Source organism: Hemiscyllium ocellatum, chromosome 3, assembly GCF_020745735.1.
Source record: "Hemiscyllium ocellatum isolate sHemOce1 chromosome 3, sHemOce1.pat.X.cur, whole genome shotgun sequence".
Taxonomy (NCBI): Eukaryota; Metazoa; Chordata; class Chondrichthyes; order Orectolobiformes; family Hemiscylliidae; genus Hemiscyllium; species Hemiscyllium ocellatum.
The window spans coordinates 86,645,053-86,666,959 of NC_083403.1; the positions used below are offsets into that span (position 1 = coordinate 86,645,053).

A 21,907-nucleotide genomic window follows, 5' to 3' on the forward strand; every position below is an offset into this window, starting at 1 on the left:
TTAGTAGACAAGTCCTCAAATGTCCTTTCTGCCACCATAATACTGTACTTGACTAACACCCCCTCTTTTACCACCTTCTTTGTTCTTACTGAAACAGCTGAATTCCAGAACCTGCAACAATCCAATCATGTCTCGGAAATGGCCACAACATCAAAGTCCCAGGTCAAAACCGATGCTGCAAGTTAACCCACCTTATTCCAGATGCTCCTCACGTCGAAGTAGATTGACATCAAATCACCTTCCTGCTTGCTGATGAACTCTTGCAACCTTGAAACCTCATTTCAGTGTGAAGTAGACACACTTCAAATCTCACTAATCTCAACCTCCTGAACACTAAAACCTACCCAAAGAGCATTAGCGAATTTCCCCACGAGGATATTGGTACCTCTCTGGTTCAGCTGTAGCCCATCCTGTTTGCAGAGGCCCCACCTAGCCCAGAACAAGCCCCAATTATCCAGATATCCAAACCCCTCCCTCCTGCACCATCCCTGTAGCCACGTGTTCAACTCCTCTCTCTCTCTCTATTCCTCACTTTGCCAGCACATGGCACGGGCAACAAACCAGAGATAACAACTCTGTTTGTTCTAGCTCTAAGCTTCCACCATAGCTCCCTGAATTTCTGCCTTAAATCCACATCCCTTTTCCTACCTATGTTGGTAGTGCCTATGTGGACCACAACTTGGGGCTGCTACCCCTTCTCCAATTCCTCAGCCCAATGTAACTATTGTAACTAGTTCCTCATTTATCTTTAATTTATCTTCATGTTTGTGAAGGCCTAATGTCACTGAAATAAAGAACCTTTGCTTTACCACCATTGGGCTGGTCATGTGTTCAAATCTCATTTTAGATTTGCAATATCTTGAATCTTTAGACATTACTTGTGGAGCAATAGCATGGGAAAGTGTGGAAACACTAACTGCACCTTCTAGTTTTCCACATTTAACTGCTCGCTGCAGATGTTGCTGTCAGTTTCATATCAGCAATGACAGCAAACCCTGTCAGTTAATACAGTCTTAACAACTGTAAAATCCAGATTGTTGTAAGATAAAGGTCTGAGACACTCTCTATACAGGATTAAACAAGAAAGCATTTAGTGTTTCAAAAGCCTTTAATCACTAAGATTTGCATCATCAATCAGGGTTCAGTTATCAATCCAAAAATATAACTTAGCCATTTGCTCAAAGTATTATGTTAGTCACAATACCCTCACATTCTATGTCATTTCAGATGTGCAGGTTTAAAAAGACACTTGTCAACAGATTCATATCAATAAGTTAGCAAATTATACAAATGCACAAGCATGTTCCCATGGTTTCTTGATCAGCTTTGTGCTTTCAATGCAAGTACAGTATGTGTCTTACTTCCAAGTTTGCATAATTTTCAGTGTTTTTGTCATTGATACCCAACCCAAGTATAAACTGGCACGTTAGTAAAAGTTTCATTTCTATTTCATGGATCTTACCAGATAGGTGGCCCAACATTATGATCTATTTCAATTTTTTACAGTTTTTAAAATGCTGAATTTGCAAAGCACTCAGAACAAGACGGACACCGTTTTTGTATATTATTCAGATAATATGCTCAACAGACCTACAAGAAATCATACGTCTAAAACATCTCTCTACATGCTGGTTGGCAGATTTCACAGACTGCTGTCATTTCATGGAACTTCCATAATTCTTTTTAAAATTAGTTTGTTGTGTCAATAACAAACCTTGTGCATTTAAGATATGGCTCTTTACTCATGTTAAAATATAACATATTTTAGACAATGGGTACTTTTTAGCTGAGTTGTCTTTTTTTTTAACAAAAAATCATAAATTCATGAAGAGAAGTCTCTAGGAAAAGTGCCTTCAATGAAGCCAGGTTCCGAGTTCTTTCCAGTACTAACCTCCCTTCCAGAGTAAGAAGAAAAACTGGACGTCCAGATAAAAATCTGAAACCTTTGTAACTATTTCATATCATGATAGAAGAGTCTACTGGAGGTCATGTGCTTGTCAAAGGCACCCTTATTCCATTTATTAAAACTCTACAACTGAAATTACTCATGCATGAAAATAATCTTATATCTCAGATGGCACAGAAGGCTAGTAAATATTAGGATTAAAGTTCAGAATTGATTTCACATCTTCTTCAAAGACTAAATTCTAATTTATTCTTCCAATTTTAACATTTGTACAGCTCAATTGGATCGAGCAGAAACTTGAACTCACAGTAAAAGAATGGTATTTTTATTCCTTCAAAGATCAGCCATCTGTTTGCAAACCCAAGGATAGTGTCTGAAAATTTAACCTCAGTAGGAGGTACCTCTCACATTTTATAATAAAAGATAAGTTGAACTTTTAGCATTTTTTCTGTTCGCCTGTAGAGACAGGAGAAGACAATTTAACTTATTGAACCTGTTCAGTCATTCAATAAGATCGTGGTTGATCTGTGACCCAACTCTACTGATTCTGCCTTTGTTCCACATCCCCCAGTAGTTTAATATTCTATACTATCTAATTGTGCATTCACTCAGTGCAACAATGCTACTTCAAACTCTTTAGGATGGATCAGCAACCATATTTTTGTAGGGGCATACAGAGTGTGTGTGTGTGTGTGTGTGTGTGTGTGTGTGTATACGCGCGTGCGCTTAACTCATGGTCTTGCAGCCCAACCTGGCCTGATCCCAATAGTACAGGGCAGTGGGTAAAGTGCCTATTGAGCTGCTCAACCTTAAGCCAATAACTGGCCAATTATTGCTCACTAATGCTAATAATCTGGAGACAAAGGAATGAATTTTATGCTCAACTGTGGGGCAAGTTCAATGGGAAGATAAATGCAAAGCCCACTCGCTTCTGTCCTCTGCAGTTAGATTACATTTAATCAAGCAGTGGCCAACCAATGGGCATTGTACAGAAGGAATTATGGTAAATCAAGTCATTAGGATTGGAATTTGGATTTAAAGAGATTAAGCTGTGAACCAGGAGTCAGTCCCATTCACCATGCTGTCACTGGCTCTCTCTCCTTGGTTGGTATATTATCCCATAAGACCAGAACAAATCATTTATACAAACAGCTAAACATTGTCACCTTCAGTGGTAGACATCTATACTAATCCCTTAAGGTATTGGGACAAGTCGATTGAGTGGTAAGGAAGGTATATGGTATACTTGCCTTTATTAGTCAAGGCATGAATTTTATGATCAGGAATATTATGCTGAAACTGTATAAAACGTTGGTTAGGCCACAGCTATGAGTATTGTGTGCATTTCTGGAGAAACCACATTATCGGAGGAATGTGATAGCAATGAAAAAGGTGCAGAGGAGATTTACCAGGATATTGCCTGGGCTGGAGAATTTCAATCATGAAGAGAGTCATAGAGATTGGAACAAAGACAGAAACTGTTGGAGAAACTCAGTAGGTTTGGCAGCATCTGTGGAAAGAAAGTAAAATTAACATTTCAGATCCAGTGACCCTTCTTCAGAACTTGACAGACTGGGTTTGTTTTCTTGGAGCAGAGGAGGTTGAGAGAGGACATCATTCTGATTTATAGAATGATGAGGGGCACTGAGAAAGTAGACAGGAAGATACTTTTTACATTGGTGGAGAACTCAATGACCAGACAGCATAGAACATAGAACATTACAGTGCAGTACAGGCTCTTCAGCCCTCAATGTTTCGCTGAGCTGTGAAACCAATCTGAAGCCCATCTGAAACACTACAGTATTCCATTTTTATCCATATGTTTACCCAATGTCCATTTAAATGCTCTTAAAGTTGTCAAGTCCACTACTGTTGCAGGCAGGGTGTTCTGTGCCCCTACTGCTCTCTGAGTAAAGAAACTATCTCTGACATCTGTCCTATATCTATCTCCCCTCAATTTAAAACTATGTCCCCTCATGCTAGCCATCACTATCTGAGGAAAAAGGCTCTCACTGTCCACCCTATCTAACCCTCTGATCATCTTATTTGTCTCAACTAAGTCACCTCCCAACCTTCTCTTTAATGAAAACAGTCCCAAGTCCCTCAGCCTTTTCTCATAAGACTGAACGTGGAATAAAATACTACTGCGACTATTAATACGATTGTCATAAAGAACTAACGTCCTTCAGAGAGGAAATGTTCAGTCTATATGTGACTGTATATTCATGGTTATGTGGTTGTCTTTTGAAATAGCTAAGCTAGCCATTCAATTGAAACAAACTCACCTCACAGGCAACTAGGACATGCACTAAATGCTGGGTTTGCATTAATGCTCATTTCCCAAAACAAGTCCAATAAAAGTCTAAAAGATAATATAACATTCCTTCAAGGCTGGTAATCTGAACAGATAACGATGTGGAGATACTGGTGTTGGACTGTGTTGGACAAAGTTAAAAATTACATGAGATACCAGATTATAGTCTGACAGGTTTATTTGAATGTACAGCTTTGGGAGCACTGCTCCCTCATCAGGTAGCTAGTGGGATAGGGTACATAGGACTCAGAATTTATAGTAAAAGATACAAGTGTCAGATGAGATGTATTAGACAAATCTAAGTCTTTAAATATTTAGAATGGGAATGCAGGGTTTGATTGATTAATATGTAAATCCCAGAATTTCTTTCAAGTCACAGTCCCGAGATAACTTAAGGTTCTATCAGCACATTAAAAAAAGGCGACATCTCAGCTCAGACAATGCATTAAAAGTACAAGGTTAGAGTCTGTCTGTATTCCAACTTCGAGTCAGACATTCCAACCTCGAGTCAGACTGGTTTTATTTCTAAAGTAAGAATTTATAAAATGTCACATGGACTGACTGCCTACAGATTGTGTGCTTTTTGAACAAAATAGAATGCATCTGCAAATACAAATCTGCAACACAAATTCACCCATAAACGTATCTGTGTGTGCGCGTTAACGGATAATGAACTACAGTACTAAAAATGTTTGCTGCAATACAAAAGGAATCCACAATGTCATTTTTTTTGTATAAGTACTGAGATTTTTTTAACTAGATTGGAAAGGAATGTATTATATACAGTTCTATCAGAACCCCAGGACACGCCAAATCACTTCACAGCTAAAAAGTACTTTTCAAGTATTGTCATTGTTAGGAAATGAGTCAGCCAATTTACACAAAGCAAACATTCTTAAACAGCACTAATATTAGTCAGATAATCTGGTTCTTTTACCCAAAACCACAAATTGGTTAGGTTTATGATTTTCTCTGAAAACTTTCTTTTCATCAATGTCCAACAGATTCAGGACATTCATTTTCTGCCATAGTATACTTTTATTACTCAGTTTGCTTTGTTTTACACATTGTTAATTGATACAATTCAGGGGCTACAGTTACTTAAATCCTTGTCCAATCCCACAAAATCCAATCAGAGTTCAATGAATAGGGATAAGTATGTCATTTGTTAGCCCTCGGGTACCTTGAGGACATAACTGAATCCAAAGAACAAAGGGTAAAGTTCATCATAAAGGAACAATAGGAACCATGATTGAGAACCAGGAAAGTACTTAAATTCCAAAATTGTAACATGCTTCATGTGGCAAAGTTCCTTTCATGGAAAACTGCTATTGTGTCTGCTGCAAGGGTAGTGAGCCTTCTGACTTAGTCACTGAATATCCCTACCTCATCTGTTATGAGGACAGAGCAGTGCTTAGTCCACATCCAAACATTTGTGCCCAGAGTTCTGTCTGAATTCCAAGTGATGCATGAAATCACCATTCCATCTTCCCTTCTCGACAATCGTCTGAAATGGAATGCAGTTTGAAATCATGTGGATATGAGGACAGTTCTCTGTTACTATGTAGAAAAAGCTGAAATTGTCAGAATATCTACAGCTACTTTCTGTGAAGGTAAACCTATCACTAAAAAAAAGAACTGCTCTATTAGTAGTAGAATGTATTCCATATCATACCCAGACACTGCTCCATCTGGCTGGACTAAACCATTCTGAAGATAACGTGTCAGTATGTTACTAATTTTCAGCATATTTCTTAAGAAAGGCAATCAAGTGAATAATATTCCCACTATAACCAAATATCAGTGTTAGAATTGGCCTGAAATAATGTATGTGCAATTCGTTGGAGCTGAATTATCTTGGCTTTAACCCCTTAACCAAACAAGCCACATCTCTGAAAGTGATATGGCATTGGAAGAATTGATGATTTCACCTTGAGAAATATTAATAAAGAGACACAAATTCCACACCTTCACAGTATTCCTAACTGCCATCTTCAATGACCAAATTTAGTAACTTTAATCCATCTGGGTCTCACTGTAATATATAAACTTATTCTAAGCTTTGATATCTGTATTGTGCTAAATAGTTAAGTGTTTGAAATTAGGGATTCTCCTTCTCAGCCTCTCCCCTCTCCTGTGGTGTGCTGACCCTCAGATTAAGTCAATGTCGGTCATCTCTCAGTTCATGGTCTGATTAGGCTGTGGTGAGTATACCTTGTACTGTAGCCATGATGTGGAAGTGTTGGTGTCGGATTTGGTGGACAAAGTTAAAAATCACACAACACCAGGTTATAGTTCAACAGGTTTGGGGCAACACGGTGGCTCAGTGGTTAGCACTGTTGCCTCACAGCATCAGGGACTCGGATTTGATTCCAACCTTGAGCAACTGTCTATGTGGAGTTTGCACATTCTCCCTATGTCTGCATGGGCTTTCTCCGGGTGCTCCAGTTTCCTCCCACAATCCAAAGATGTGCTGTTTAGGTGAATTGGCCACGCTAAATTGCCCAGTGTGTTTGGGGATGTGTAGGTTAGGTGCATTCATCGGGGGTAGGTAGAAAGTTATGGGGTGGGGGAGTGGGTCTGGTTGGGTTAATCTTCAGCGGTCGGTGTGGAATTGTTGGACTGAATGGTCTGGACCCACACTTTAGGGGTTCTAAAGGTTTATTTCCTGTTGGACTATAACCTGTTGTTGTGTGATTTTTAACTTTACCTTATACGGAGCATTTAAGAATTCTTTTTGTCTACAGACAGAAGTTGATAACATCAGTTACTGAACTACTTTATAATTTGAAAACCAATTGAAATAGGAAAGGTAAAGGGTACCAGTGTCAAGTTTATAATATTAATTCAGATGGTATGTTGTGTACTTACTGCAGGTGGACGAAAGGAAATTGCATCCCTGTTTTCCATAAAATTATTCTGTACACAATTAAAACTTGATTTGCCTAATCTTTGGCATGTTGAAAGTTTGAATATCCGTTAAAAATCTACATGGAATCCCTACAGTGTGGAAGCAGGCCATTCAGCCCATACAGTCCACACTGACCATCTGAAGAGCAACCACCCAGATCCACCCCTCTACTCTATAACTCTGTATTTCCTATGCATAATATACCTAGGTTGCACACCATGGGCAATTTGGTATGGTCAATTCATCTAACCTGCACATCTTTATTGTGGGAGGAAACCAGAGCACCCAGAGGAAACCCGTGCAGACATAGGAAGAATGTGCAACTCCACACAGATGGTGCAATTGAACCTGGATACCTGATGCTTGAGACAGCAGTGCAAACCACTGAACCACTTGCACAGTATATTTTTATGTCCATAAAATAGCATTATGTGACATACCATATATATTGTACAGATAATATGATCAAAAAGGTTTCTCTAAAAATTAGCATTGACACAATGTAATAATCTAATTTCTCTGGCAAAATTAGTAGTTTAATGATTTTACAATAAAAGTAGATACTCCACAGTATACATTCAAAAGGGAATATACATAAAATAAAATGTGCCATGGATTTAAATTTTTAATAAAATGTTATCAAATGGCTAAGGCAACTTTCACCAAGCTAAATTATTGCAGAAGTTACATGGAATTTTGAGGCAGGTGCGATACTTTAAATATAGTTTGCTTGCTTTGTAACACTGTAGCATAAAGAATTCCATTATCCCCCAATATTTTCAACATGCCAACTTGTGGATCAGGAAAATTAATGCTGAAGTAACCAGAACCACTGCATATCACTTCTCTGTTTTGTACATATCTCTTACAAAATTAATTATGTCTATAATATTAGACAAAAACAATCACTGTGCAAATGAATATAAAACTAGTTAAAATAAATATTGTGGCAGTCAGGATTTCATTTATAGATACATTTATATCTACTATCATTGTATGTCATATGTAACTTGTTTGGTGATGTAGTAAAGAGATACTTCCATATAAGTGATTTAATTTGTGCTGTATTTAATCTTAACAAACCTATGGTAGGGAAAAGAGCTTTGTTTTCTTTGTTGTTGAACAGATTAATTGTTGACAGGATGTATTTTGTCAAAAAAAAGTTTTATATTGAATTCTGCTTGAAAGAACTAAATTTCAACATGGCTAAGATTTTCAGAGGAAGTACTTGAGAAGAGAAATGAAAATCTCTTAGATCACAGATACATTTTAATTTGACCCATCAGATTACATAATTTTATCCAGGATTGGCAAAGGATAATCCAATTCAAAGAGTAAAGGGGACTACTTCTGAAGGAGTAATTAACATTGGATTAATTTAATCATGGTAAAAAATCTCCTTCCATATCCGCCACAAGTTCACCTGTACCTCCACACACATCATCTATTGCATCCGCTGCACCCGATGTGGCCTCCTCTATATTGGTGAGACAGGCCGCTTACTTGCGGAACGCTTCAGAGAACACCTCTGGGCCGCCCGAACCAACCAACCCAATCACCCCGTGGCTCAACACTTTAACTCCCCCTCCCACTCCACCGAGGACATGCAGGTCCTCGGACTCCTCCACCGGCAGAACACAACTACACGACGGCTGGAGGAGGAGCGCCTCATCTTCCGCCTGGGAACCCTCCAACCACAAGGTATGAATTCAGATTTCTCCAGCTTCCTCATTTCCCCTCCCCCCACCTTGTCTCAGTCGGTTCCCTCAACTCAGCACCGCCCTCCTAACCTGCAATCCTCTTCCTGACCTCTCCGCCCCCACCCCACTCCGGCCTATCACCCTCACCTTGACCTCCTTCCACCTATCCCACCTCCATCGCCCCTCCCCCTAGTCCCTCCTCCCTACCTTTTATCTCAGCCTGCTTGGCTCTCTCTCTCTTATTCCTGATGAAGGGCTTATGCTCGAAACGTTGAATTCTCTATTCCTGAGATGCTGCCTAACCTGCTGTGCTTTGACCAGCAACACATTTGCAGCTTAATTTAATCATGAACTTATGCAGAATAATTTGAATGTATTTCAATCAGCACACACAAACATCAAAACCATCTCCCAAACAAGATTTAATAAATGATATGGGCTTTAAGAGTTTTGTACCTCACAACAAATGTTTAAGCTTCCAGAGCCCACACCAGCTACAAGATCTTGCATTCTTATCTGTTTTTAAATGGCAGGGTCAGAGGCATCGGGTTAATAATAACAAAGCATTAAATACTCCAACCTAGAATGAAAATAAAGGTGGAGGAGGATCAAAATCTTAATGTGGAGATTGAAATGCATTCATCATGGAAGGAAGAGCGAGTTTTGAGAAGATTTGGAGCTCAGGTTGAGGTTCTGGATGTTGGCTTGCTCACTGAGCTAGAAGGTTAATTTCTCAGACGTTTCTTCACCATACTAGGTAACATCTCCTGACATTTCCTGCTTTCTATTTATATGTTTAGTTTTCTTTGGGTTGCTGATGCTGTTTCCTGTGATTATGTAATTTCCTATGGTGATGTCATTTCCTGTTCATTTTCTCAGGGATCCAAGTCAATGTGTTTGTTGATAGAATTCAGGTTGGAATGCCATGCTTCTAGGAGTTCATGTACTCTGTTTGGCTTGTCCTAGGATAGATGTGTTGCCCCAGCTGAAGTGGTGGTGTTCTTTGTTATCTGTATGTAAGAATACTAGTGAGAGAGGGTCATGTCGTTTTGTGGCTAGTTGATGTTCATGTATCCCGATGGCTAGTTTTCTGCCTGTTTGTCCAAAACAGTGTTTATTACAGTTCTTGCACGATATTTTGTAAATGACATTAGTTTTGCTTGTTATCTGGATAGGGTCATTCAAGTTCATTAGCTGCTGTTTTAGTGTGTTGGTGGGTTTATGGGCTACCATGATGCCAAGGGGTCTGAGTAGTCTGGCAGTCACTATTTGAGATGTCTTTGATGTAGGAGAGAGTGGCTAGGGTTTCTGGACACGTTTTGTCTGCTTGTTTGGGCTTGTTACTGAGAAATCAGTGGACTCTTCATTGGGTACCCATTCTTTTTGAATACACTGTATAGTTGATTTTCCTCTGCTCTGTATAGTTCCTCTGTGCTGCAGTGTGTGTTGGCTCATTGAAATAATGTTCTGGTGCAACTTCGTTTGTGGATGTTGCTACGATTGCTTCTGTAGTTCAATATTTGGTCTGTATGTGTTGTTTTCCTATAGATGCTGGTTTGAAGTTCCCCATTGATTGTTCGCTCTACTGTGACATTTAGGAATGGCAGTATGTTGATGTTTTTCTCCTCTTTAGTGAATTTTATGCCAGTAAGGGTATAATTGATGGTCTTGAAGGTTTCCTCAAATTTGTTTTGTTTGGTGATGATCCATATAGTGGACCCAAAGTTTGGGTTGGATGGTTGGCAGAGCTGTTTGTTTGAGTCTCTGCGTTATTGTCTCTGCTAAGAATCCTGATATCAGAGGTCCTGTGCAAGATACAAAATACCATGCAAGAAACACTATATTGGACAAACAGGCAGGAAACTAGCCACCAGGATACATGAACACCAACTAGCCACAAAATGACATGTCCCTGTCTCACTAGTATCCTTACATACAGATAAAGAAGGACACCACTTTGACTGGGACAACACATCCATCCTAGGACAAGTCAAACAGAGACATGCAAGAGAATTCCTAGAAGCATGGCATTCCCACTGGAACTCTATCAACAAACACATTGACATGGATCCCATTTACCACTCCCTGAGAAAAAGAACAGGAAATTACATCATCACAGGAAATACATCATGGATCCAAATAAAGCATATAAATAGAAAGCAGGAAACATCAACAGTGCTTCATCTGGAGGCTCATTGAAGATGTTATCTAGTATGGTGACAAAACGTCTGAAAATGAACCTTCCAGCTTAGCAAGCAAACCTATATCTAGTAGAAGGAAGAATTTATTTCAGTATAAATAAAGGACATTCATTCATTGGACATCAATGTGAAAGTGAACTACACAATTTAACAAGATAGCAATCAAGATTTAATATTTCTAACAATGCAACACATAAAAGTTGCTAGAGTGCTTGTTGTCATATCATATCAAGTACCCTTTTGAGAAATGAAGCATGTGGTGTCAGGTAATATTTTAGCAACACAATTTCCTGAAAAAATATAAATTGTAAGCAACTTAAGGGTAAAACTATGGATATCATATTTGTTTCCAAGTGGCCTATGGTGCATCAACCTCTGGAGTTTGAAGTTCATTTTCTGTGTGAGCAATAGAAATAAACATAATAGCTTTCAAAGACAGAAATGCATAATTACACAAACCACAAATTCAACTGAATTAATTAATTCCTTAAATGTTTTCTGTAAAAAGAGCACATGCACCAAAGTCTACCTTATACTGCCTAATTCCTCAGTAAATGTGGCAAGACCCAAGGTTAAACAAATAGTTCCTGTCACTGTATTCTGACTTAATACAATATATTTAGAAAAAGACTGAAGATGCTTGGGCTCCTTTCAGCTTCAAAAAAATGGTCTCACATACTCAGACAGTGGAGGTAATTTCCTCCTTTCATACAAGGAAGGTAGCCCAAGATTTCCTCTCAATTGAAGAATGTCAGGGCTGGGGAAGACCAAAGCCTTCTCATGTAGCTCAGTGGAGTACTCCTGTTCACAAAGAGATCTAAGACAAAGATATTTTGACATTCACTTGGACCTCTTTTGTTATGTTCACTTGTTGCTGCGGCCAGACAGTTGAAAGCATGGACTTCCCCAAGTGAAAGGTAAAATTAGTTTCTTGTACTGCTGAGATCAAAAACCTTTGATTTTATATTTCAAACATACCTCCTCCATTCAATGAGAGCTTTGTCCAAGGTGGTTAGTAGTTTGTTGAGGCAACCTTAATTTTTAGGATTATAGTTCTGAATCCAACACTTCCAAAACTATTGAGGAGTGTTTTCAAAATTGCACCCATAATATTAAATTCATACCCTGTTTTATGTACTGACTTATCCCCACTATAAATGATTTGGATGTGAACTTAAGAGGTATAGTTAGTAAGTTTGCAGATGACACGAAAATTGGAGGGGTAGTGGACAGCAAAGAAGGTTACCTCAGATTAAAACTGGATGGGCCAAATGGCTGAGGAGTGGCAGATAGAGTTTAATTTAGATAAATGTGAGGTTCTGCATTTTGGGAAAGCAAATCTTAGCAGGACCTATACACTTAATGGTAAGGTCCTAGGGACCTTGGAGTGCAGATTCATAGCTCCTTGAAAGTAGAATTGCAGGTAGATAGGATAGTAAAGAAGGCGTTTGGTATGCTTTCCTTTATTGTTCAGAGTTTTGAGTACAGTAGTTGGGAGGTCATGTAAGGGCTGTACAGGACATTGGTTAGGCCACTGTTGGAATATTGCATGCAATTCTGGTCTCCTTTGTATCGGAAGGATGTTGTGAAACTTAAAAGGGTTCAGAAAAGATTTACAAGGATGTTGCCAGGGTTGGAGGATTTGAGTAATAGGGAGAGATTGAATAGGCTAGGGCTGTTTTCCCTGAAATTCAAAGGCTGAGGGGTGACCTTATAGAGGTTTAAAAAATCATGAGGGGCATGGATAAGATAAATAGACAAAGTCTTTTCCCTGTGGTGGGTGAGTCCAGAACTAGAGGGCATAGGTTTAGGGTGAGAGGGGAACGATATAAAAAAGAGACCTAAGGAGCAACGTTTTCTCACAGAGGGTGGTACATGTATGGAATGACCTGCCAGAGGAAGTGGTGGAGGCTAGTACAATTGCAACATTTAAAAGGTGCTTTGATGGGTATATGAATAGGAAGGGTTTGGAGGGATATGGGCTGGGTTTTGGCAGTTGGGACTAGATTGGGTTGGGATATCTGGTCAGCATGGACAAGCTGGACTGAAGGATCTGTTTCCATGCAGTATATCTGTATGATTCTAAGTGATGCTCGGAGTATTGCAGATCAGTAGTGATGATGTAGTGAGATCATATACGCTCATCTTAACAAGGCTGGGTGTAAGGAACAATGTCTGAAATTGCTAATAAGGAAAAGAAATCTTGCAAATAAAATACATTTATTTTGAAGGGCAGTTACTGTTACTGTAAGAAATATAGCAGATAATTTGCATGCTACAAGGTCCCACAAAAAGTAATATAGATATGTTAAACAATAATATGGATAAACATTTTTTAAAGTGACAAGAGGAGGGATGAAGCCAAATCAGGATCAAAAAGGGGATTTCAGTATTGAAGCAGAGGGGATGTCTGAAGTATTAAATGAATACTTTCTAACAGCCTTTAACAAAGAAGACAATGTTGTCAAAGTCGTAGTGATGGAGTAGGTATTAAGCCACTGGATACGCTAAACATTTACTAAGAAGAGACACTGGAAAAGTTTCTTGTACTAAAAGTTGACAAGCCACAAGCACTGGGGAGCTGTATCCATAGACATTCAAGAGATAAGGGTGATCATTGACGAGGTATTGTCCATAATCATCCAATTCTCCTTCAGCAATGAAGTAGTGCCAGAGGATTGGAGAATTGCACACGTTACACCCCTGTTCAACAGATAAGCCCTGTAGTACAAGTAAATCAGTTTAACACTGGTGATGGGAAAGATCATAGAGATGATCATCAGGATAAAATACACAATAATTTAACAAATGTGGGTTAAGAAATGGAAGCCAGCACATATGTAGTAAAAGCAAATAATGTTTGACTAATGTCATGAATTTATAGGGTAAATAAGTACGATTCGATTGTTATAGTGCACTTGGGCATCTAAAAACACTTGATCATAGACATGTCATTCAAGTTAAAGGTCCCAATAACAGTGACAGTGACAGCATGGATATGAAATTAGCTGAAGGCCATGAAAAATAGAGTAATGAACAGTTGTTTCTCAGACTAGAAGAAAGGATTAGGAAGTAGGTCTGGCAGCATTGTTTTACTTGATATGGTGTATATTAATGACATATCCTTGGATATACTTGGTACAGTTTCAAAATTTGCAGATGATACAAAATTTTGAATTACTGCAAACTGAGGAGTATAGTCATAAACTTCAAAAGTACAAAGACAAGCTGGCGGAATGAGACGGTACATGATATATAAAATTTAATAATGAAATATATACAGTCATATATTTTATAGGAAGTATGAATGAAGAAATAATAAGGTAAAATTCTAAAAAGTGTGGTGAATCTTGAGGGATTTTATGTGCAAATCTTAAAGTTGACAAGCCAAATTGAAAAGGTTTTAAAAGACATACTGGATCCCCAGTTCCATAAAAAGAGGTATAGATTATAATATTATCATGAAAATTTAGAAAGTGCTTGTTTGGCCTCAACTGGAGCAGTACAGATGCCAGATTTTGGAAAGGATCTTATTGTTTGAGAGAGGGCACAGAAAAGATTTACAAGGTGTGTCCAGTTATCTGATTGGCAAGGCTGAGTTATTTTCTTTAGAGAAAAGGCTGAGCCACTGTAATAGAGCAGCCCAAGCTCAAGAGAGAAACTGTTCCCACTGGCATAAAGATAGAGAACCAGACAACATTGATTTATGATGATTGACAAAAGAATCAAGAGTCACATGGTTATTCTTATGCAGCTAGTGACTTGCAAAAGGGTATTGAATAAGTAGCTGAAGAGAAAGTGTTTGTGGGACTCAGAGAAGGTAGTTACCTGGAGTTGCTCTTGCAGGGAGCCATAAAGGACAAGAAGACCTGAATCACTTTCTTTTGTGATGTACCAATCATCAAATGAAATAAATCTGTTTTTATGAATAGATTGATTGAAGGATAAGTTTTAACCAAGACACCAGGAGAAAATCCTGTTCTTTTCAAATAATTCAATGGGATCTTTTACATCTATGGGGAAGTAAAAGGGAGCCTTGGTTTTATGTCTTATTCAAAGACAATACCTGTAACAGCAGGTCGAGAGCAAGAAATCATGGACCCTTCTGTTCTCTTGTTTCCAAGGCTCTTACCGCTCCCACCAAGTGCCTTCAGAATATGTTTAGAGTTCAGTAAAATGTAACAGTGCAGCACAAGAGGAGGCCATATAGTTCAGTGAGTCCATGCCAGTTCTTTTGAAGAGTAACGCAGTCTGTTCTACCATTTACAGCCTTACACCCCTAGTCCCCAACAATTCTTCCTTTAGTTTTTCTCCAAGTATGTATCTAATGTTTTTTTTTGAACACTAATCTGAATACTATCTGCTTCAATTAAAAAAAACATTAAAAATCTGAGGCATTCTTTGGGCAGGGGGGGAAGGCCTGGATTCTGACTCAATGACCCCCACAACTGAACCTATCCGGAGTAAGTGTGGTAGAGAAACAGCCTGCTATTGGAGAGACATATGAGAGACAGATTCTCTGATTGAAGTAACTGTTTCTTACAGCTAAAACACTATTGATGCTGGAAATTGGAAATAAAAACAATGTGCTGGAGAAATTCAGGCAGGTCTGGCCGCACTTTTATCTGTAGGTCCCCTTACAGCCACCCCCAGACCTGAAGAAGGGTTACACCCAAAACATTGACATCTCCACCTTCTAATGCTGCCTGGCTTGTTGTGTTCCTCTAGCCTCCTGCTCGTCTACTTTGGATTCCAGTATCTATGTTTTTTTTGTCTCCAGCATCTGTTGAGACAGCAACAGAGGTAACACTTCAAGTCCAGTATGAATCTCCTTCAGAACTCTTCTTCTGTCTGTCCCATGTATGGGGAAAACCTTGTTTGGTTGGTTAAAGGGGCAGTGCTGACCATGTCTAGTCCCCTCTGATTAGCAGCACCAGCTTTCCTGGTCCCAGCTCAGCACTCACATATACCTACATTAACATGTCAACCTGGATTATTTCTCAAGGTTCTGGAACAGATCTTGAACATGCAATAATTTGATGAAAAAGCTGGAGCCCTTCTACTGAAGCAAAGCTGACAATCACCCAAAATCCACAAAGCTAGTCAAGAGAATGATTGCTGCATATCTGAGACAAATCCAGGAACATTTTATAGTTGTGAATGTTAATCTCTTCCATTTTTAGGATTCACAGGTGTTAGAATATGCTGCAAAAGCAACTATCATCCCTTTCACTCAGGGCAGTGCATTCCCCGGTGGTAATGCCACTGAAAATATTTAAATTTGCCTGACCCCAGAAAACTTGCTGTTTGGGTAGGGTAGTACTCTCCACCACCACACATCTGGCAGTTTTGCTTTTTGAGTGAAAAAAGAAACTAATGAGGCATCTCAAATAGAAAGCATGAGAGTGTGAACTAGTGACAGGATTCAAATTGCATTTGCTCCTATGCAGATGCAAGCATCAAACATGTCTTGTAAGTATGTCCTGTGGTGCTTGGATTTGATGATATGGCTTGACTTATTGATCTGTTCCAAACATTTTGAATCATCAGTTTGACTGAACTCTACCCAGGAAAAGTAGCAGCAATCAACTCACACAGAATGTTGTAGACACCCTTAATGATTATATTAGATTACTTACAGTGTGGAAACAGGCCCTTCGGCCCAACAAGTCCACACCGACCCACCGAAGCGCAACCCACCCATACCCCTAACCTAACACTACAGGCAATTTAGCATGGCCAATTCACCTGTGGGAGGAAACCGGAGCACCCAGAGGAAACCCACGCAGATACAGGGAGAATGTGCAAACTCCACACAGACAATCGCCTGAGGCGGGAATTGAACCCGGGTCTTTGGCGCTGTGAGGCAGCAGTGCTAACCACTGTGCCACCGTGCCGCCCACAAATGGTGCTGCAACAAACTATAACTCTCTTAGCAACATGTATAGTTGTCCAATAAATTTCAATTTGCACAGTTCCTATGCCCTTTACTTCTTTTATTATCTGTTCAAGTCAGATATTCCAGTCAAACTCTCACTCCAAATTCTTCTGCAAGTCTTCAAATCTACATAATTTTACCTTTCACATAATGCTTAATGTATCATCTTTGTGTTATTTATATGGGATTTAAATGTTCCTGCCTATTTGTTCAAGATAATCAAAAAATGGACAATCTTTTACATCTAGATTTGCAGTCTTATTTCCCTTCCTCCCAGAATCGCATGAACTGACATAGCTAGTAGGCCAAAGATCAGAAAACAAGTCCGATAAATGAAGTTGTCATCACCTTTCAATGTTGTGCTAAGTTACTATTAATGAAGAAGGAAAAGAAAATGAGGTAGGACATAAAATAAGATTCCCTTTTACTCATGTCTAAGACTAATTTAACACCACTGCTTTCAGTGACAGTATCATAACACTGGATGGGAGGACCAGCTGAGTTTCCAATAGATGAATATCTATTGGTGGGAATGGATTGATATAAAGAAGAACATAGCCAGGGATTTTTATTAAGAACAATTAAGTTTAACATTTTACACATCTCAATCTGTCCAATTTCCTGCTCATGCGTAGGTAACTGAATAATGTCACTTTTTCTCCAATAATACACTATGTGGCCAGGAATATTTAGCATTCAGATGTAAGATGGAATGTTGTAGTAATAACACAAATTAGACCAGAATTCAGATATTTTTGATTAACCTGTTCAGACATGTTATAAGACACCATTGGAGCATATGGGATATGAATCCAGGCTTTCTTGTCCACAGCAAGGGACACTACAACTATGCCACACAGGCTCTTAGCTCAGAACTTATATGTTGGTCTTATTGTTGCCAAGAAGTGAACTTTGGCTTTGCCTCAATCGAGGTTATTAATATGATTGGCCAAATTCCATGTTTTCCAAAGGGAGGAGATTCTCTGATCCTGGTCTAATTAACACTGGTAAAGAATTAACAGCTGAGAGGAAGAGGCATAATGATCTCAGCAATTACAGTGATACCGCCGACAATGATATCCATGTGCATATAACTGTCTCGATTCAGGAAGAGAAGGATTTTTACATTTTTTTTCCCCTTCAGCATGTCTTTGCAAAGAAGCTGCCAGGGATACAGACAATCTTTTTGGGGTATGTTTGGATTAAGACCATCTTGTGACCTGGCCAGTAATGATCCATTTTGGGTACAACAACAGAGGTAATCAGTGTTATTCTTTCTCTTAATTTTCAGATTTCAGGCTTTTACAGCATGCTACTTTTGAGAGCTTCAAATTAATTATTGAGAGCAGATATTTGTATCAACTTGAGAGTGAATGTTTCTAAGGAATGACTGACAGCAGGATGCCTAAGTGGTAACTTTAGAACTTAACAAAATTTAGGAGAATGAAAGAAGGCCAAAATCCCAAAGCAACCTCTGACAATATTCACAGTCTCCTCACTTCCCACACAGTCTCCTCACTTCCCAGAAACATCTTCTGGACCTACTGAATTGCTTCAATAGCATTCCATAGAAACTAATTCTCGAACTATCTTACTCTTTATGTAAAATATTCTCATGATATTCTTTTGATTCAAACTTCCCATTTCAATTTTTGTTCATGGATATTTAATCCCTTTAGTATAGTAAACTGTTTGCCATCAATTTTGTTAATTCTGTTGACATTATTAAAGCTTAAGTTATACAGTCTATTTACTTGTGAATATAGGTTCACCTGATAAAACTCTCCATGTATTCAATAAAATTGTATCCTACTTGCTAGGATTTCGCAAAAAACAGAGAATAGTTCAACATTAATTTTTTTATATAAAACTATTTGATGCAGTGACTCCCCATTTCAATTCACAATAATTTGCAAGGTCTGTATAATATGTAAATTGCTTTTCAGGTTTGCACTCAGTTCTTAACTTTGAACAATTCCATCTAAAGTGTTAACTAAATTCTGTTGTCACAAAAGAGCAACATGGATATATAATATATATATATATAGAGCAAAACCTTTGAGTTATGGATGCTGAAAATACCTGTTATTATTTCAATGACCTAATCCACATAATTACATATTGTAATGTGCTATGTATTTTGAAAGCAGATCAGGATACAAATGCCAAATATTTTTAATATAGATAATGTAATTTCTGAAAATGGACACCATAAAATGAATGTTGACTTCATAAATCATACACTTAGCAGTTATAAATAAACAAAGATATGGAAGATAGAGACTTACATGGTAAGGTTTCTGCCCGGTTTTTCTGGATCATTATGCAGAGTTGTAGCACCAGTTGTGGCGCACTCTCCAGGAAAGTCTCCAGAAGGCGCAACATGTTCACATCTGCATACTCATACATCATGGCCCAGTAAAATCGGCGCTGGTGTTCGTTCTTCCTTCTGCTCTGAATGCCCAAGTACATTGTACGGATATACCTGGAAAAGCAAGATTTAAACTAGAGCACATCGCACATCAGGAATATCATGACAGAAACTGGAATGACTGAAGCATCTTCTGAAATCAATGATTTTAAACAATCTTCGAACAAAAAATGATTCAGTTATTACCTTTGAACTGAAAAATACAAAAGAGGATTTTCAAATGTAAGCCATCCATCTTTCATGTGAAAAATTGATTCCTGACATTAGTGATTGTTGTGGACACTCATTTTTCCACCAGCTTTAATTTTCAAGCCTGCAACTAAATAAATGCTCAGCATCCCTCCCCAAATTAAGCCAGAGGCAGTTTCAGTCTGAAATTCTCAGTCTGATGTCAGTTGTAGGAGTCTGAATACAACTTCAATGAACAAACAAGCAGAGTGTGTACCATGCATCAGGTTTCAGTTGTCGAAATCTTTGAACACCTTAACCAGCAATGTTTATATGGATTACATAAAAAAGATACATTTTAACTGCTTTCTTTTTCTGGAACAATTTTATGTCATCTTCTGATACATTGCAAGCTTGTTTTCAACATTTCACCCATCAAACAAGAGCTTCTCTGCTGAGCACATCCATGCAGGTACATTTCCACTGTTAATTTAAGGCCCATTTGATACTCATGTGTGTCCTGAAAATGATTTAAATGCTCTCCATACACTGTCAGTTCTTGGCTATTATTGAAAGTATTCTTCCCCCACCTGATTTACTCTTCTAATTGTACAAAAGCAGTGGTAGCAGTTCAATTGTCCCATTATAAAACTCAGTTTCCTGTCCATTGATTTCAATTGGACAGGTTTTTTTTAATGAGGGAGAATCAATCTTCAGCATTGCTGTAAGTGAAAATACAACAGATAATAAGTTATGCACTGCAACACTTAAATGACCCACAGTGATAGTGAACCTCTCATAACCATTCTTGATCAGGTTAGGTGCCAATTACCTGGCTATTTTGGAAAATTCAGTCCACTTTCACAGTCTGTGTCAATGCAATTATCTTAATCATTCTCTATACTTACCACTTTAAACATGTTGATGATCTCAGGGAAATAGAACAGTTTTTTTTTTACACTTCCACTGTTATTAATTTGAAACATAAGGAACTGATGTAGGTCATTCAGCCCTCCGAGCTCCATCAGTCACTTAGTTCATGGTTGATCTTCTCCTCAATTTCCTTCAACTCTTTTTGCTCCATATTCCTTGATATACTTAACTAACAAAAATCATTTTCAGTGTTGAAACCTCCAATGCCCAGGGAAATAGGACAACAGTTTCAACAATTGTTGAAGTTCAAAAGTTCTTCTTGATTTCACTTCGAAATAATCAAATTTTAATTTTAAGCTTATGAGTCTTTGGCCTTGATTCTCCCAAAGAAAATAATTCCTTTGTATATACCCCCGACCCAGGTACAAGCCAAGTTCATGCAACACCAATGGCTAGTGTGTAGGAGCTGATTTCCCAGTTGTACAGAGTACTCAGACTTCATTATTTCTTGTACTGGGTGGATGTGAAATAACATCTGAGTGGTGAAGCTGTTGATTAGAAAATAAGTGCAAGTATTTACTTTCGGGGTTTTTTTTGTCTTAGGACTCCAAACAAAAGTGAAAAAAAGCTGGCAAATAATGTCCTAATTCATTTTTTGATAAATCTGAGAGTGGTTATGACAGCATATAAAAAAGTGAGCGGCGTGGTTAGTACTGCTGCCTCACAGCGCCAGAGACCTGGGTTCAATTCCCGCCTCAGGCGACTGACTGTGTGGAGTTTGCACATTCTCTCTGTGTCTGCAGGTTAGGTGAATTGACCACACTAAGTTGCCCGTAGTGTTAGGTGAAGGGATAAATGTAGGGGAATGGGTCTGGGTGGGTGCGCTTCGGCGGGTCGGTGTGGACTTGTTGGGCCAAAGGGCCTGTTTCCACACTGTAAGTAATGTAATCTAATCTTTTGTTCAATATACAGGTGATGAGTGAGATGTGATTAAAAATATTGAGAATACGTTTTGGTGTAAGCAATGCAAATGACACTTATTTATTTCACTAATGTTCATTCAATTTAATAACACAATCTAAGGTTAATTTGGGATATTAGCATCACAGAACACATTTAAATACAATAATCCAGAGTATTTAACTTTTCAACGACTGATAAAATATTCAATATTGGAATGAGTGGTCTATTGAATTCAGTTTTCTTCAAAAAACAAAAATAAATGTATACCGTAGATGCTTTTAGTGTTCAGATTTTAGCAATTTATGCGTGATAGGTAAGTAAACATATTTAACTGGAAAATTGTGTCTTGCATGAGAGAGATTTCTAAGAGAGTTTCACTGCTTGAGAAGAGATAGAAAGTGTGTAGGTGGGAAAGCTAAAATTGTAGTAACCCTAACCCACCTCAAAACCACCCCCAGTCCAGCCACCTGCAGTTCTCAGAGGGGAAGGGTCAGACAACAGG

General features: G+C 38.5%; 1 protein-coding gene across 2 annotated transcripts in view; it reads right to left on the reverse strand.

Annotated features, from left to right (window-relative positions):
• The window catches only part of LOC132833356 (XK-related protein 6-like), a 498,863-nt gene that overhangs the window by 21,330 nt on the left and 455,626 nt on the right, over positions 1-21,907 (reverse strand). Inside the window, exons 2-3 of one of the 2 annotated variants that reach the window (XM_060851575.1) lie at positions 19,259-19,455; positions 6,435-6,440 (exon numbers count right to left, since the gene is read on the reverse strand). In XM_060851575.1, the coding sequence (XP_060707558.1) occupies positions 6,435-6,440; positions 19,259-19,455 (203 nt within the window). The remainder of the gene's footprint in view (positions 1-6,434; positions 6,441-19,258; positions 19,456-21,907) is intronic. The other variant, XM_060851567.1, reaches the window with a different exon arrangement.